Below are 15,107 nucleotides of genomic sequence, written 5' to 3'. Positions count from 1 at the left end.
TCCTTGTTCAGTCTTTTTCTAACTGTGCTGTCATGACCTTTAACCTTTAACATGCTAACTGAGGCCTGTGGAGTCTGAGATGTATGACCTTTAACCTTTAACATGCTAACTGAGGCCTGTAGAGTCTGAGATGTAGCTCTGGGCTTTTTCACCTTGGGGTGACCTTTGACCTTTAACTTGCTAACTGAGGCCTGTAGAGTCTGAGATGTAGCTCTGGGCTTCTTCACCTTGGGGTGACCTTTAACCTTTAACATGCTAACTGAGGCCTGTAGAGTCTGAGATGTAGCTCTGGGCTTCTTCACCTTGGGGTGACCTTGCTGGGACGTCCCCTCCTGGGATGCAGTCAGAGCTCACGCTGGATTTAAACTCTCTTCCCTTCTGTGGTAACAACACATTATTTACCTATTTTACTCCTGAACTCTGTTTCTGTGTTTGCTTCCTGACATTTCGAGCAATCTGTAACAGGTGGAAATGTGTCTGTTTGGTTGTTTTTGTGACTTTTCTAAAGATCACTTCAGATTTGCTCCAATATATTGTTCTACAGTCCAAAGCATCACATTTTTCATTGTAACCCTGCAGATTCACAGCCTTTGCAGTGATGTGGATATCCAGTGTCCCAATACAAATTCTTAGTACTCCAAGCTCGAGTTTAACACTCATTCCGCATGTCTTTAACAGTCTTTTCACGGTTTTACTTCACTCTGAAGCACAGATGTTTGCAGTTTACTCGTTCTGCCCTGCACACGGTGACAGGACAACGACACTTTGACAGCTCATCAAGTCTAATAACAGATGCTATATTTCGGAGATGTGGATAAAATGTAAAAGTTTGGCGAGAAAGTTCCCTGCAGGATGAACCGTAAAGATCCTCTGACTCTCAGGTCAACATTTCTGCTGCAGCTGGAGACCAAACCCCTGCAGAACAATGAGCTGCAGGTGTGGACCGTGCTGACGCCACCGTCAGTGTGTTCTTCCAGCTGTTGTCACAGCAGAAACAGCCAAAGATCTGCTCAGGTGCACCAGACAGTGGCAGGAACATCACGGTCAGGGCCAGCCTAAGTTTTAGAATACTGCTTTAGAAAAAGAAAACTGAATTGATTATTCAGCTGCATCTCACAGCAAAACAAATACTTTTTAAAGCACAAAGTTCTCAGAAAAAAACGCACAAAAACAGACACAAACCGGCATAAAAGGGTTTCATGTGCAGAGGCTGAAAGTTCAGGGTTCGAGTCCTGAGAGGTGCGCCTTTGCTCTGCAGCAAACAGCTCAGTAAACGAATAAATTCTCTGAATAAAGTTTAAAAACAAAAGTTTCCCCCCAAAATGAAATTAAACAAAGAGGCATTTGTTATTCTGAGCATGTGGCCTGTTTCCCTCTGTGTGTTTCACAGCCTACTGGCTCCCCCTGCTGGACAGAAAGTGGAAGTACATGTTCAAACTGCAGCATGTGATCCCTTCCTGTTTGAGTTCAAGGTTTTTTTGCTCCTCCTGTTTAAACTACAGATCTTTACTTCAGAGAGTTGAACGTAAGAAAGTAAGGAGGAATCTCACCAGATGAGCCACCTCAGCTGACTCTGAGGCTCTGTTCTCTGCAACTAATGTGGAACATTTTCTGTGGAATCCTCATTTACTTTGTAGGTTTAATCTCAAAGTCAAAGGACCCAAACAGACCACATTTCACCCGAGTAGTTTCTTTAAATATCACTCAAGCCAGCGATTTGTATTCGGAGATATTTTTGTTTTCATCTTCTCTCCTTCCCAGGTTTTCCCAGAGGAAAACCCAGGAAGTCTCAATGTTTTCCTACATTCTCATGCGATGACGTGGATGCAGTCAGCGGAGTTTATTGATAAGCCAGTTACGTTGTTGCCTCTGAAAAGAGCCTCCAAGGTTGGGTCTACGTGGTTCCCAGCTGCAGGGTGAAAGCTCCTGAATGTGTTCGTCCATCAGGAAGCTCTCAGACTCACTCTGAGGAACCATGTGTCACGGCTGCTGGCAGCCATGAACACAGACAGGATGTGAACCCAGAAGCAGACTGAGTAAGGCGGAGAACGGTTTTATTTACAGTGACTTGGAGGTAAAGAGGTTTCCGGGAGAGTCTGGTCTGGTTGTTAGTGAGGTCCAAGGGGAATCCGTAATGGGAAGCAGGCAGATTCTTACTGGTTTGACACAGGAGGAGTACCAGGAGTTGCAGATGGTGTAAATCTGTTCAGAGGCTGAATAACCGAAGGAGTAAGAATCCTACAGGATTCCAGGAATGAAGATCTCAAAGGGGAGTAACTGGAAGAGAAGGCAAAGACTTTCTTTTCTTTTCTTAAAGTAAACCGGGACCCAGATTCACCTCGAAGGCAGTAAGACAGTCAGGTGTCATCTGTGGCTCCAGCCGGTCCTTATAAAGCCAGACTGATGAAGGTAGATGAGCAACAGGTGCTGCAGGAGCAGGTGAGGCCTGCTCCGCCTCACCTGCTCCTGCAGCACCTGCAACACACAACTCTGACTCCATGGCAACCGCAAGCTCTGCCAAACACCAGGAACCTTTACAGAGAAAATATCTGGAGGTGGAGATGATTTCATAAACAGCAGGATGTAATACTTTCTGTGGACGTCAGACAGGAAGTCAGCAGTCAGCTCTGACGCAGGTCCTCAAAGTGTGAGCTGTAGTTTCTGTTTATGCATTTAGCAGACGCTTTTATCCAAAGCGACTTACAGATAGGCAGGTAGGTCTTACCTAAGGACCCTACTGGAGACAGTAGCTTTCATGGAGGGGATTTGAACCCAGATCTCCCACATTAAAGATGCCAATCATACCACTACACTGTCCAGTCCACTGTAGTGCAGTGAAAGGGCCAGAATGAAGTCTGCTGGGCGCCTGGTTGGATACTTCAGTCTAATCTGGTCAGTTTCAGCACGTTAGAGACCAGAGCAGCAGTAACTTAACAGGTTGTCAGCCTCTCTGTGCTGGTGACCAGCTGAGGGAGAGTCTGATCCAGCAGGACATCAGATTAGATATTGTCAGCCCGATTCTTTCATTGGAAGCCCAAGAACAAGCTGGAGAAATCTTTTATTAAATAAAGTATTTATTAGTGGTCACATAGTAAAGTATATTGCAGCTGGACTCGGAGTGCCAGAGCAGGAAATCCGTCAGGCCGAGCCCCGATATCCGGAAACATTTCATATTTATATTCAGCTTCATCTCACAGAGGTTGTATTCACACTTCAGAGTATAATTGGCCAGTTTTTAGTGGCCTGATCAGGCCAGCTGCTGTCCTTGTTGTGTTCTTTGGATGTGATAAACTGTTTTAGGCTCGGATCTAATGTACCAGACCTATCTAACCCAATAGAGATGTTCTGTCTGACCCAGTTGTTTATGTCATTCTAAGGTTTTGGACCATTTAAGGTCATCTGTTGTGCAGCAGAGTGGAAAAGTACCAGCTGGGAACAGAGGTTATTTAGTAAAATACAGAATATGAATACATAATGTCTAAGAACAAAGCCAATTATAACAATATGCTCGCCGTTAAACTCTCTAAACTAATGTTCAGCCAAGACAACAGATGATCCACGACTAGCTGCAGCAGATGAGCTGCCACAGAGATCGGATGAGTTGTCGCCCTCTGGTCTTTCCTGGATTACTGGCTGTGGAGTCCCGGCCCCTCGGCTAAACACCCAAAGCATGCAGGACACACAAACCGACGTCCTACCTTTCTGTTTCTGAGCATCATGCTTTTCCATGAGAGCGAGCAGGTTATTCTGTCAAATACAACTACAAAAACACACGTTTTCTGTCGTGATCTTCAGCTCAGTAAAATGCTAACCTGACGCCGTATTTAACGTTTATCAGAGTGCTGACGTCCTGCAGCAGTGACCAGGTGACCTGGTGACCTGGTGACCTGGTGACCTGGCGATCAGGTGACCAGGTGACCTGGTGACCTGGTGACCAGGTGACCTGGTGACCTGGTGACCTGCACAGGCGCGCTGAGAAACGGCTGAAACAGCAAATTCAACCAAGTTCCAGCCGTACATGTGATGTCTCAGTCAATCCGTCACATTTCATTAAAAGGTGTGACTGTGCCACTCTAAGGAGGTCTGTTTGTGTTCAGTAGCATGAAAACTTCTCAGAAAGTGAAGAAACGGTGGTCCAACACAGTGAGATGTACAGCGTGGGCTCATCCTCTGGGATCTGACCTGGGCTCATCCTCTGGGATCTGACCTGGGATCTGACCTGGGATCTGACCTGGGATCTGACCTGGGATCTGACCTGGGATCTGACCTGGGATCTGACCTGGGATCTGACCTGGGCTCATCCTCTGGGATCTGACCTGGGATCTGACCTGGGATCTGACCTGGGATCTGACCTGGGATCTGACCTGGGATCTGACCTGGGCTCATCCTCTGGGATCTGACCTGGGATCTGACCTGGGATCCGACCTGGGCTCATCCTCTGGGATCTGACCTGGGATCTGACCTGGGCTCATCCTCTGGGATCTGACCTGGGATCTGACCTGGGATCTGACCTGGGATCTGACCTGGGATCTGACCTGGGATCATCTTCTGGGATCTGACCTGGGATCTGACCTGGGATCTGACCTGGGATCTGACCTGGGATCTGACCTGGGATCATCTTCTGGGATCTGACCTGGGATCTGACCTGGGATCTGACCTGGGATCTGACCTGGGCTCATCCTCTGGGATCTGACCTGGGATCTGACCTGGGCTCATCCTCTGGGATCTGACCTGGGATCTGACCTGGGATCTGACCTTTTACTGTGATGAAACTCGAGCTCCGTCACCATCCCGACTGCTTCCTGTTGTGCTGCCCAGACCTCCCTCTCTGCACGGGATGTGTCACAGCTTTGGCTTGGCTTCCAATTAAATACCAGTTATTCAAAATGCTAAAAGCAACAGTTGCACTGATGTAGTATAAATAAGAACCCCGTTGCCATGGTTACTGAGTGGAAACAGAGCCGTGAAATAAGTGCTGCAGACCAGGAAAGAAAACAATGAGTCAAAAGGGTCTGCCACACATCCTCCGTAACACCATGAGAACATTTCTCCCTCTTCTTGGTTAGGATTGATGAATAATAATCAGGATGCATGAGTTATGGACCGTCTCAGCAGCCTGTCTTTGTTTTTATTGCAGCACATGGAAGCGTCTACATTTGTGCGTTTGATGAGGGGAAAAACGAACAACCCAGCCTATAAACTGACACAAGAGTATCAGTTTATACAAGGCAACGGGAATTCCCTGTCGGTCCGTTTCCTGGATCAACCTCATCCGCTTCAGTGAAATAAAAGAAACTCTTCACAGACAATCTGCCACAGTCCCAACAGCAGAGATCTGACATCTGAAGACAAACTGTTGAGTTTAAAGGCATATGGCACCTGCATTGCATCAGCGGGGTGACTCACCTGGGTCTAAATCCAGGTGGCTCTGGGTCTAAATCCAGGTGGCAGTGTCTTATAGCGAGGGGAGGAGACTGCTGTGCTGTTGCATCACCTGCTGCTGTAACTGAGCCAGGAAACACTTTGTGTTTGTCACCACATTAACCCTTAAATCACCCTGATAGTCTTTGGATCATAATAAACGTGGCACAGAGGCCACTAAAGTGGACATTAAAGCATCTCGTTTTCTGTTTGGGTTCCTCAGAAGCACAAAGTCCATCCCGTGTGACATTTCAGAAGCTCCTTAAATAATTGGTGTAAAAAGAAAAATAACAATTTGTTCTTTTTATGCTTAAAGGTAAATAAAAACACTTGACTGAAGCCGTCATAATCCGTGCATGAAAGGGTTAAAAGCCTCCAATTTAACATTGGTTAAAGATTAAAGAGTTTTCTGGAGGAGAGGGACATTAAACTGAGTAACTCATTCACAGAAAAGTGCACATTGCATCACCGAGAGAGTAATAACGTGCACTTTGTTTGACTCCATCTCACTTGGCGATCTTCCAGAGGATGACTGTCTCAGAAACTCTCCTCCTAAAGTCCAGTGAACGCCGCAGCTATCTGCCTCCTCAGATCTCTTCCAGAACATCTCTCCTGCCATCTGAGTGATGTTGGTGAACCAGTCCAACAGGGAATGTCCCTGAAACTCGGTGTCTGGCACAAAGCCACACATCACACCTCTCTGGTCTGTTGGACTTGTGTTTGAGTTCCGGCTGAATCAGCTCCTCCGATCCAGTGAGATGCAGAAAAGATGCTGAAAGCATCATCTGACCGTGCCGAACCGCCACAGACGCTCCTGGGAGCCAGAGTTTGCAGTTTAGCATCAGGATGATCGGTCAGCATGAGCCAAAGGTTCAGAATAAATGGTAAAGTGGGTTCAGAGAACCTAAACTGGCCTCTTCTTGGGCCCAGTTGGGTCTCAGAGGGCAGATTATTCTCACATTCACAGCCAGCTTGCTGACTCCCCGGTGAAGGCGGCGGACTCAGATACTCTCAGGAAGTGTCTCAGCTTTCTCGAACAGGAAGTTTTTCCACTTTTACAGACTGTGTTTCCTCAGTGGGAACAACATGGGGATTTTTGCATTTCACCAACAAAACACAGTGATATTTAAATATCCCCCCTGCAGCACCATCAAACGCCTGCTGGCTGCGGATCAGAAGCAGCGCCACGCTTTCAGGGGCCCGGTTCACCTCACCCTCCATTCTCTCAAACATTATTTCTTACTCCTCTTATGACTGTTTGTGACACCGGGGATCAGCACATCCAGGCCTCTGACTTTGGCTGCTGCCAAGCTCACAAAGTACATCGAATTTCTTACTCGTGAGTTACACATGAGGTGGCTTCCTGATTCTTCTTTGGGCTGAACCAGACCAAGCCCCAGGAGCCAAAGCCCGGCCAGCAGGTGCTTGCCGATGAGCTCCACGGGGGGGTGGCCCGGTTTACCTTTTCCAGATGAGGTGACTTTGACAATCTGGAGCTGCTCTATCAGGGTTTTTGAACCTGGAGAATGAACTGAACCTCCGGGTCGGGATGAGTCTCGGCCTCAGCTGGAGCAGTTTCAGCATCTCTGGACCTGGTTCTCAGTGATGGTGAGTTGGATCAGAGATGGACAGACGGATCGGGGCTTCGTCAGCAGTAATGAGGGCGCTGCTCCGGTCCGTTTGGTGAAGCTGAGCCGGCAGGAGAAGCTTTCAGGTTCCTGCTCCATCTTTGTTCCTCACCTGAGCTCACAGATCTGGGTTCTGACCCAAAGAAGGAGGTCGTGGTTTCCTTCAGAGGGGAGAGGAGCTAAACCATCCGGGGGGAGGAGCTCCACCATCCGGGGGGAGGAGCTCCACCATCCGGGGGGAGGAGCTCCACCATCCGGGGGGAGGAGCTTGGAGTAGAGCCGCTGCTCCTCCACATAGAAAGGACTCAGCTGAGGTGGTTCCTCTGGTTCGGATGCCTCCTGGGAGGAGGCCCCGGGTCAGAACCAGAACTCACTGGAGAGATTATGCTGCTTATGGAGAATATTGTTGGAAACTAAACATAAATATACCCAATGACGATGTTTTGTAATTCATAATTTTGTCATTTCTGACACTATCAAACTCTCAGAGGGGCTGGACTTGATCTGTGTCCAATAATAAAGATGAAAAATAAAATATTATGTTCTGTGCTTCGCAAAATCATAAAGAATATAAGTCAAGAAAATGGGAAAATACGACACCCGTGATGATAATTTGCAAACTTAAGCAGTGGAGATGGTGGGCGGAGCTACTGGAGCTGACCAATCAAAGTTCACATATCACATGCACTATATTTAGCAAGTTATATAGCATGTTCCTGGGAAAGTTCAGACACATTCTGGGTCAATTACAAGGAAAATAAAAGCATTTTAGTGTCTGAGACAAAGAAGTCGAGTAATAAATGAACTTGTTTGGTGATTTTTGAGAATGAACTTTTAGGAACAGGTTGAAAAAGAATAAATAAATCAATTAAATTGCTAAACTGCCATAACAGGTGGTGTATCTGATACAACTGTGAGGAAAATGCTTTTTGCTCCTCTGGCTGTGATGTGAAGCCACTAAAACAGCGTTTGAAACGCCACAGTTTAGCTTTGCTGGTGTCTGTTTCCTTATTTCACAACACCAGGAAGCTGGATCTGTAAATATGCCTGTGACGGAGCTTACTATCGCTTCTAAATACAGACCGAAGGAGTTTTATATGCGGTAGGCTGAGGGGGAGGAGTCAGCTGGGTCATTGTGTCTGATCTCTGCTTTGGGTCTATTTTCTGCTGGATCCACAGCAACATGACACAACAAAGGGAATCCACATTCCTGAAGGCTGACTTAAGCTCAGAGAGAGGAGAGCGGTGAAGAAAAACTCCAGAAAATGATGCCTGATGCCTTCAAAAAGCTTCTGAGCCAGAGCTTGGACACAGATCAACAAAATGATTAAAAATAAACTGGATTTCACAAATGGAACCGAAGCCAAAAGATGTGCAGGAAGGACTCAGATCAGTTACAATCCATTTAGAATAAAACTCTTTACTTGTTTAAGAGAAGGTTTAAGGAGAGCAGCTTATTTATTCACATTAGGTCGTCTTTCTTTCACTTTTGTATTTGGGTTTAAAATACTGAAGCCTGGAGCAGTTCCTGTAGTTCCTAAATACTTTTCTGCATGGCGTCCCTCACTCTGTGCCCACCGGGGCCCAAAAAACAAAAGATTAACCTGTTTCTTCCGTCTGCTCTTTGGAAAGCAATTTTCCTCAAGAAAAGCTGCTCTGGAGTCAGTTTCCTGCTCCTATTTGGCTGCAAACATGATGACCTGTGAGCAGATGTGGGCATTTACTCCTCCAAACATTCACAGTAAACTTTAAATTTATCTTGAAAACTGGATCATTTCAACTAATTAAAATACAGACAAATCTGAAATCAACAAGCCAAAAACACGAATTTATTTAATCACAATAAACAGGTGTTAAGGTGTGCAGCAGTGCGGGGGGGTGGTTGTTTCTCTGCTGGGGACAGGTCAGGACTGCAGGCAGCCAGTCCAGCACCCGTACCTCTTCTTCCTCAGCCAGGCCTTTGGACTGTGGCAGAATGTGGTTTTCCATGGTCTGCTTGAACAATGCTGGGACGTCCCAGGAAAAGATGTGGCCTTGAAGGCAGCATATGTTGCTGTAAAATCTCAGTGAACTTTTCTGCATTAATGCTGCCGTCACAGAAGTGGAAATGAGCTTTGCCCCCTGATCCAACCCCATACCATCACAGAGCCTGGCTGCAGGGACTGGCTGCTGACAGCAGGCTGGATGCTGCTTTTGCTCTTTGCTCCATTTCTTCCAACAAAGATGTGGAATACTGATGGGTCTGACCACAGCACACGTTTCCACCGTGTGACGGTCCATCCCAGACGCCTCCGAGCCCAGAGAAGTGGACGAGGTTAACATCAGGCTTCTTTCCTGCACAGTAAAGCTTGTGAATGGAACTCTGTATTGTGGTGCTGGACAAAGGTTTCCACAGTAATCCCTTGTCCATGTGCTTCTATCAGCTGCTGATGAATGACGGTTCTTGATGCAGCGACTGAGGGGTCAGAGGTCACGGGGTCCAGCTTAGGCTTGCTCCCTCGTCCTTTACACTGAAACTCCTCCAGATTCCCTGAATGCTTTAATGATATTCTGCTCTGTGGAGGCAGAAATATGCAGATCCCTTCCAGTCTTTCTCTGAGGAACTTTGTTTTAACACAAACTGGAGCTCCTCTGAACATCTTTGCTGCTCAGACTGTGATGGAGGCTGCTTTAGGACCAGATCAGGGTTAAAATCAGCTGGTTGCAGTTCTGAGATGTAGAAATGATGTTTGTTAACAGATTAAATGAAGCCCATGAGACACAACAGGAAACATGTTGAGTTCAGACTGTCTGACAGGAAATAAAAGTCACTGCTTTCTTTGTTTATTTGCATTTTTTTACCATTCAAACATTTTCTGATTTTAAGGTTTTACTTCAACTAAAATGAGCTAATTTTGTAGAATGAAATCAGGTGTTTTACATTAATGTATGAAACCACTTCAGGGGAAATATGTGTGTTCTTGTTAAACATTAAGAAAAGCTAAATAATTTACCAAAAGAATTTTGTTTACAGATTCTTTAAAGCGTCAGCAGGTGTAAGACCGGATCCAGAGGGTGGATATGATATCATGTTTGTTGCAAATTTCTGTTAATGTTCAACCTGCAACACCTTTATTAAGATGTATTACTGTCAGAAAAATTCTCTCAAAATTAGGCTCAGAGTCGCTGGAAACGATTAAAACAAAACGTTTATTTCTTGCAAGAAAGAGACGAGTCGGCACAACCTGTCAGGAAGCTGCTCAGAGTTGTCTGCTAACAAAATGGTGCTATTTATATTTATATCATTTATGTTTACTGACCACACAATGTTATGGGAAAAGGCATTACTATCCATTTAATGTGATGGGAAGACGAGTTCAGACAGTCAAACTATTTTACACAGTGTTATGAGAACCAAAAGACAGGAGGAGGCCCATCACAGAATGGGGGGAGGCCTATATCCATGTAATTTCATTTATTACATGTATATATTACATGTATTACTGCATATTGACGTTATTTAGACCCTAATGTTATTTAATCCTAATCTATTTCCATGAAATAGTTTGAAATGAAGTTTTACACTTGAATTTTCCAAAGGTAACGAACATTAAAGCTTTTATCGCTTCCTTCGGCTGCATTTCACACATTTAGAACAAATTAAAAGAAAAACCTTCACGAAGTGTCCCGATAAGATGCGAGGACACCCCGTGCACGTTGGTGTGTTGCTGACAGGTCACAGCCTACCATCCACATCATCCTCACCATCATGAGCCCAGGATGGAGCAGGGAGCCGTCCCATGAGGACAGGTGAGTCCCCCCTCACCTGTGTACAGGTGCATGAGCCAGATGCTGATGAGTCCACTGGTGTTTTACTGTGTAGCATAAAAAATATGGCAAAGCAACAAAATTAGAAAGGTCTTCCTGACTTATTAGAGCCAGATTATCCCCAAACTGTAACGGGGGTGTTTGGACCCAATTGCAGTACAAAGGAGTTCAAGTTCAAGGCTTTACTGAGACTCTGGGAGACAAACAAACGGTTTAGAAACCGGCAATCAGGAATCAGGAGAGGAGAGGCGAAGTTATTGGTCAGGGACAGAAGGTTGGGTCAAATTGCCAGGAGGCAAACGAAGGGAATCAGGGACAGGTACCGGTAAAGCTGGCAGGAGAACGCTGGAAAGGCAAAGGATAGAGTGTGGAGCTGGTGACTATATGAGAGGCAGCTGTGTGCACAGGTGAGTGGACTGATGAGGTGTGGCTGACAGGCTGAGTGGCAGAAGCAGGATCAATGGAAAATTACTGATGGTTGGATGATTAAACTGTGACAGAAACATTGGGGGCCGGGGAGGGTCTCTGAGGTTTAGCTTAGTTTCATTTGTCACCTGTCTGGACCGGACCTTAAAGGATTCAACATGCACTCTCACACTCACCCCTCAGGACAGATTAGAGTCACCATCGAACCTAACATGCGTGCTTTTGGACTCTGAGAGGAAGCGCAGAGAGCCCACACATGCGCACGACCTACCCGGGGCCCCCGGTAACACCTGGTTTTTATTTATTCACGCACTAAGGTCACATTCAGTTAAGTTTAGCTGCTATAACTGATTGTTTTCATGATAAAACAGTCAGAAACATTTGATCACAGGCTCAGATCCTGCTTTTCCACAAACTACTTCCGTGAATCTGAGCTTTCTTGAGTTGCGCAGCAGCTTCCGCAGCAGAGTAAACTGAGGTTAGCAGGGGGCGGGTCAGCTTTCTTTTTTTTTTTTTTCATCAATGATTCAGTTTTGGGGAATGTTGTGTTTGAGGATTTTCCCCACATAAACACCAGCAGCAGCGCTCAGAACCGCTCAGAAACTGTATAAAAACCGGTCCAATGGAGCGGCCGGCCACAGTCCCAGCTGCCCGGCCTCAGGATGACGCGGGTCAGTCAAACGGTAATACTGCGATGGACCTGGGGAGGGCCCGTGGCTCCGGGGGCCCCTTGGCCGCTCTCTCATCTCTGTCTGTGGCTCTTTGCAGGTCTCCCTCTGCGCTCTGCTGCTCCTCACCGAACACGCCGCCGCGCGCCAGTCGCAGTGCCGGGGCGTGGACTACCTGAGCGGCGGCGAGCACAGGATCCACGTGACCGACGGCAAGCACAGGTGCATCGATGAGAAACAGCTGAAACGCCGCGAGGACACGTTACTCAGGAGATACCGGGACAAAGCCATCGTCCTCCCGGCCGAGGCAACACGCACGTGCGACCAAGTGATGGAAGACGCGCGCAACTGCGAACATCAGGTTGAAAAAATGCTTAAAGACCCCCAAAGACGTCAGGACAAGAGCCCCAGGTCCCTGTCTCCGTGGGAGTACTGGTGAGTACGGCACACAGCTACGGAGCTCACAGAGGGACAAAACTGGAAGTTAGTTCCATAGAAGCGTTTTCGTCCAACAGTCATGTGACAGAAGGTCTGAGCTTAATCACTTCTGCTTTCTTACTTTGTAATTCCGTTTATTCCAGCTAAAATAAATGTATTTTACATATCTGCAGTCATATTTTACTGGTAGGAACCATATTTCTGATTTTATTGTCCTTCACAAACAGAACTTTGAATGTCTGAAAGTTTTTGAGTTTCAAAACCATATTTCAGTTATATAATGTGTGTTTCCATGTTAGATGTTTAAAAAGAGTTAAATGAACTACAATCTGGTTGTTAATCACAATAATTATTCTAAATATGAAAAAATGTCATTGTGGATATCTGGAACTGAAAACTCAGAACACAGGTTTGGCAAAGATAACGTTAACTGTCCTGGAAGGATTATGTTTTAGATGCCAGAAAGGTTTATTGCAGATTTCTGCAGTCCAGTTAAAAGTGACCTTAGATGTGGTAAAAATACAATTCCAGACCAGGTGATTCCAGAAAAAGAACAGAATGGAAGTCCTGACTCACTATTTTCTTTGATATTCAGACTATGTTCCTGTTTGAGCTTTGAACACATTGTAATAAAAGCATATGGAAAGGATCAGCTACAAATAGGTATCTTTTTATGTTTATGTTTATGCATTCAGCAGACGCTTTTATCCAAAGCGACTTTCAGATGAGGATGTAACATCAAAGCTAACAATAAGCTACATGGAAGGAAACCAGCAGTCAGGCTATGTCAGAGGTGACAGTGATAGAGATAGAGAGCGGCATAGAAGGAAGTACAGAAAGATGAAGTGTAGAGATAGAGAGCGGCATAGAGGGAAGTATAGAAATATAAAGTGTAGAGATAGAGAGCGGGCATAGAGGGAAGTATAGAAAGATAAAGTGTAGAGATAGAGAGCGGGCATAGAGGGAAGTATAGAAAGATAAAGTGTAGAGATAGAGAGCGGGCATAGAGGGAAGTATAGAAAGATAAAGTGTAGAGATAGAGAGAAGGCATAGAAGGAAGTATAGAAAGATAAAGTGTAGAGATAGAGAGAAGGCATAGAGGGAAGTATAGAAAGATAAAGTGTAGAGATAGAGAGCGGGCATAGAGGGAAGTATAGAAAGATAAAGTGTAGAGATAGAGAGCGGGCATAGAGGGAAGTATAGAAAGATAAAGTGTAGAGATAGAGAGAAGGCATAGAGGGAAGTATAGAAAGATAAAGTGTAGAGATAGAGAGAAGGCATAGAGGGAAGTATAGAAAGAAAGTGTAGAGATAGAGAGAAGGCATAGAGGGAAGTATAGAAAGATAAAGTGTAGAGATAGAGGGAAGTATAGAAAGATAAAGTGTAGAGATAGAGAGCGGGCATAGAGGGAAGTATAGAAAGAAAGTGTAGAGATGGAGAGACGGGAAGACAGTGTGCAGCTGGTGACTTTGGGCTGATTGCATGTGATGAGAAGCAGCTGAGTGCTCAGGTGAGAGGAGTGAACCGACAGGTAGGTGTGGCTGACAGGCTGAGTGGGGCAGAGGCAGGATCAATGGAAAATTACTGATGACTGAACTGTGACAATGCCACCTTTCTTTTCTTAAAGAACTCTAAATCGTTTCTTACTCAGCTGACAAATGAATGTGCAACATTTCTCTGAAAGGGCAGAGATACTCAAGTTAAACGTTCATCAGTGCATCATGTCAGAGTGCAGACCTGCGTGAAAAGATTCAATTAAAGCAGCTGAAACAGTATATGAAGGTTTTTGACTTTATTAATATCATAATAAGTTCAGAGGTGGAGGTCTGGAGCGAACAGTCAAAGGAAGAACCCCTTTAATCGATTTTGTTAGACTTATAAATTGGAATTAGAATTGAGTGTTGTGGTTTTCTGTGATTTTCAGTCCTGTTTTCACACTTCTGCTGTTTATTGAGTTTGTTTCTGTGTTTCCTTTCCAACTGTCTCCTTCCAGCATCCATCGAGACGTCAACAGGGTTCCACATGAGATCAGTGTCGCCATGTGTCTTTGTCAGGGCTGCGTCATCAACCAGGATGAGGATGCGAGCTACAACTCAGTACCGGTGTGTGGTCAGATGATGGTCCTGTGGAGGATGCAGTGCCCACATGACCCAAACAAATATGTGGTCAAAAAGGAAGTCATCAGCATCCCTGTGGCCTGCACGTGTGTGAAGCCCGTCTACTCAAAATGAGGGTAGATACTGCTCTAAAGGTCGATTCAAATAGGTTTTATATCCTAAAATGAACCAATTCCTATTCTGTATTGCTGCTTATGTCAGTCGATATTTTATCAGTGGTTTAAGTTAGTTTTAACACATAAACTGCTGATAGAGAGGTTTTAATGGGTGTTACAGTAGATCTTACAGTCTGTCTGGCCACACTTGGAGACAAAATATATCCAGAACATGCCCACACACTCTGTTGCTCTCGAACTACGTCCCCCGACCTCCTCCTTTGGCATTATGACGACCACCAGGGGGGCGCTGTTCCAATGAACCGTAATGTGGATGTATAAGCTATTAGCATTTAGACCGAAAGTAAACTCAACTAAACGTAAAGCCTCATTTCTTTAAATAAAACCTCAGACTACTTTTATTGGAGCCTTTTCCAAAGTTTCACTGACGTTCAGAGATAGTTTAGGGACTTTTGTTCCTTTTATTTAGATTCGGTTGGGTTCGAG

The 15,107-nt window shown here is 45.4% G+C and overlaps 1 protein-coding gene across 1 annotated transcript; it reads left to right on the top strand.

The window, feature by feature from the left end:
• Positions 1–11,986: 11,986 nt before the first annotated feature.
• LOC140301427 (interleukin-17C-like) lies at positions 11,987–14,901 on the top strand. The gene is made up of 2 exons (XM_072379867.1): positions 11,987–12,385; positions 14,382–14,901. The coding sequence occupies exons 1-2, from the start codon at positions 12,282–12,284 to the stop codon at positions 14,617–14,619; spliced, it is 342 nt and encodes a 113-aa protein (XP_072235968.1). The 5' UTR covers positions 11,987–12,281; the 3' UTR covers positions 14,620–14,901.
• The last annotated feature ends 206 nt before the right edge of the window (positions 14,902–15,107 follow it).

This window comes from Leuresthes tenuis, unplaced genomic scaffold, assembly GCF_036924035.1.
Source record: "Leuresthes tenuis unplaced genomic scaffold, fLeuTen1.0.hap1 SCAF_2, whole genome shotgun sequence".
Classification (NCBI taxonomy): Eukaryota; Metazoa; Chordata; class Actinopteri; order Atheriniformes; family Atherinopsidae; genus Leuresthes; species Leuresthes tenuis.
Note: the sequence above shows the minus strand (reverse complement) of the source record. Positions and strands in the feature narration are given on the sequence as shown.

Coding starts and splice junctions, on each gene's coding strand:
- LOC140301427 (XM_072379867.1), top strand. CDS start 12,282: ATGGAAGACGCGCGCAACTGCGAACATCAGGTTGAAAAAATGCTTAAA. Junction 12,386..14,381: donor CTGTCTCCGTGGGAGTACTG/GTGAGTACGGCA, acceptor GTCTCCTTCCAG/CATCCATCGAGACGTCAACA.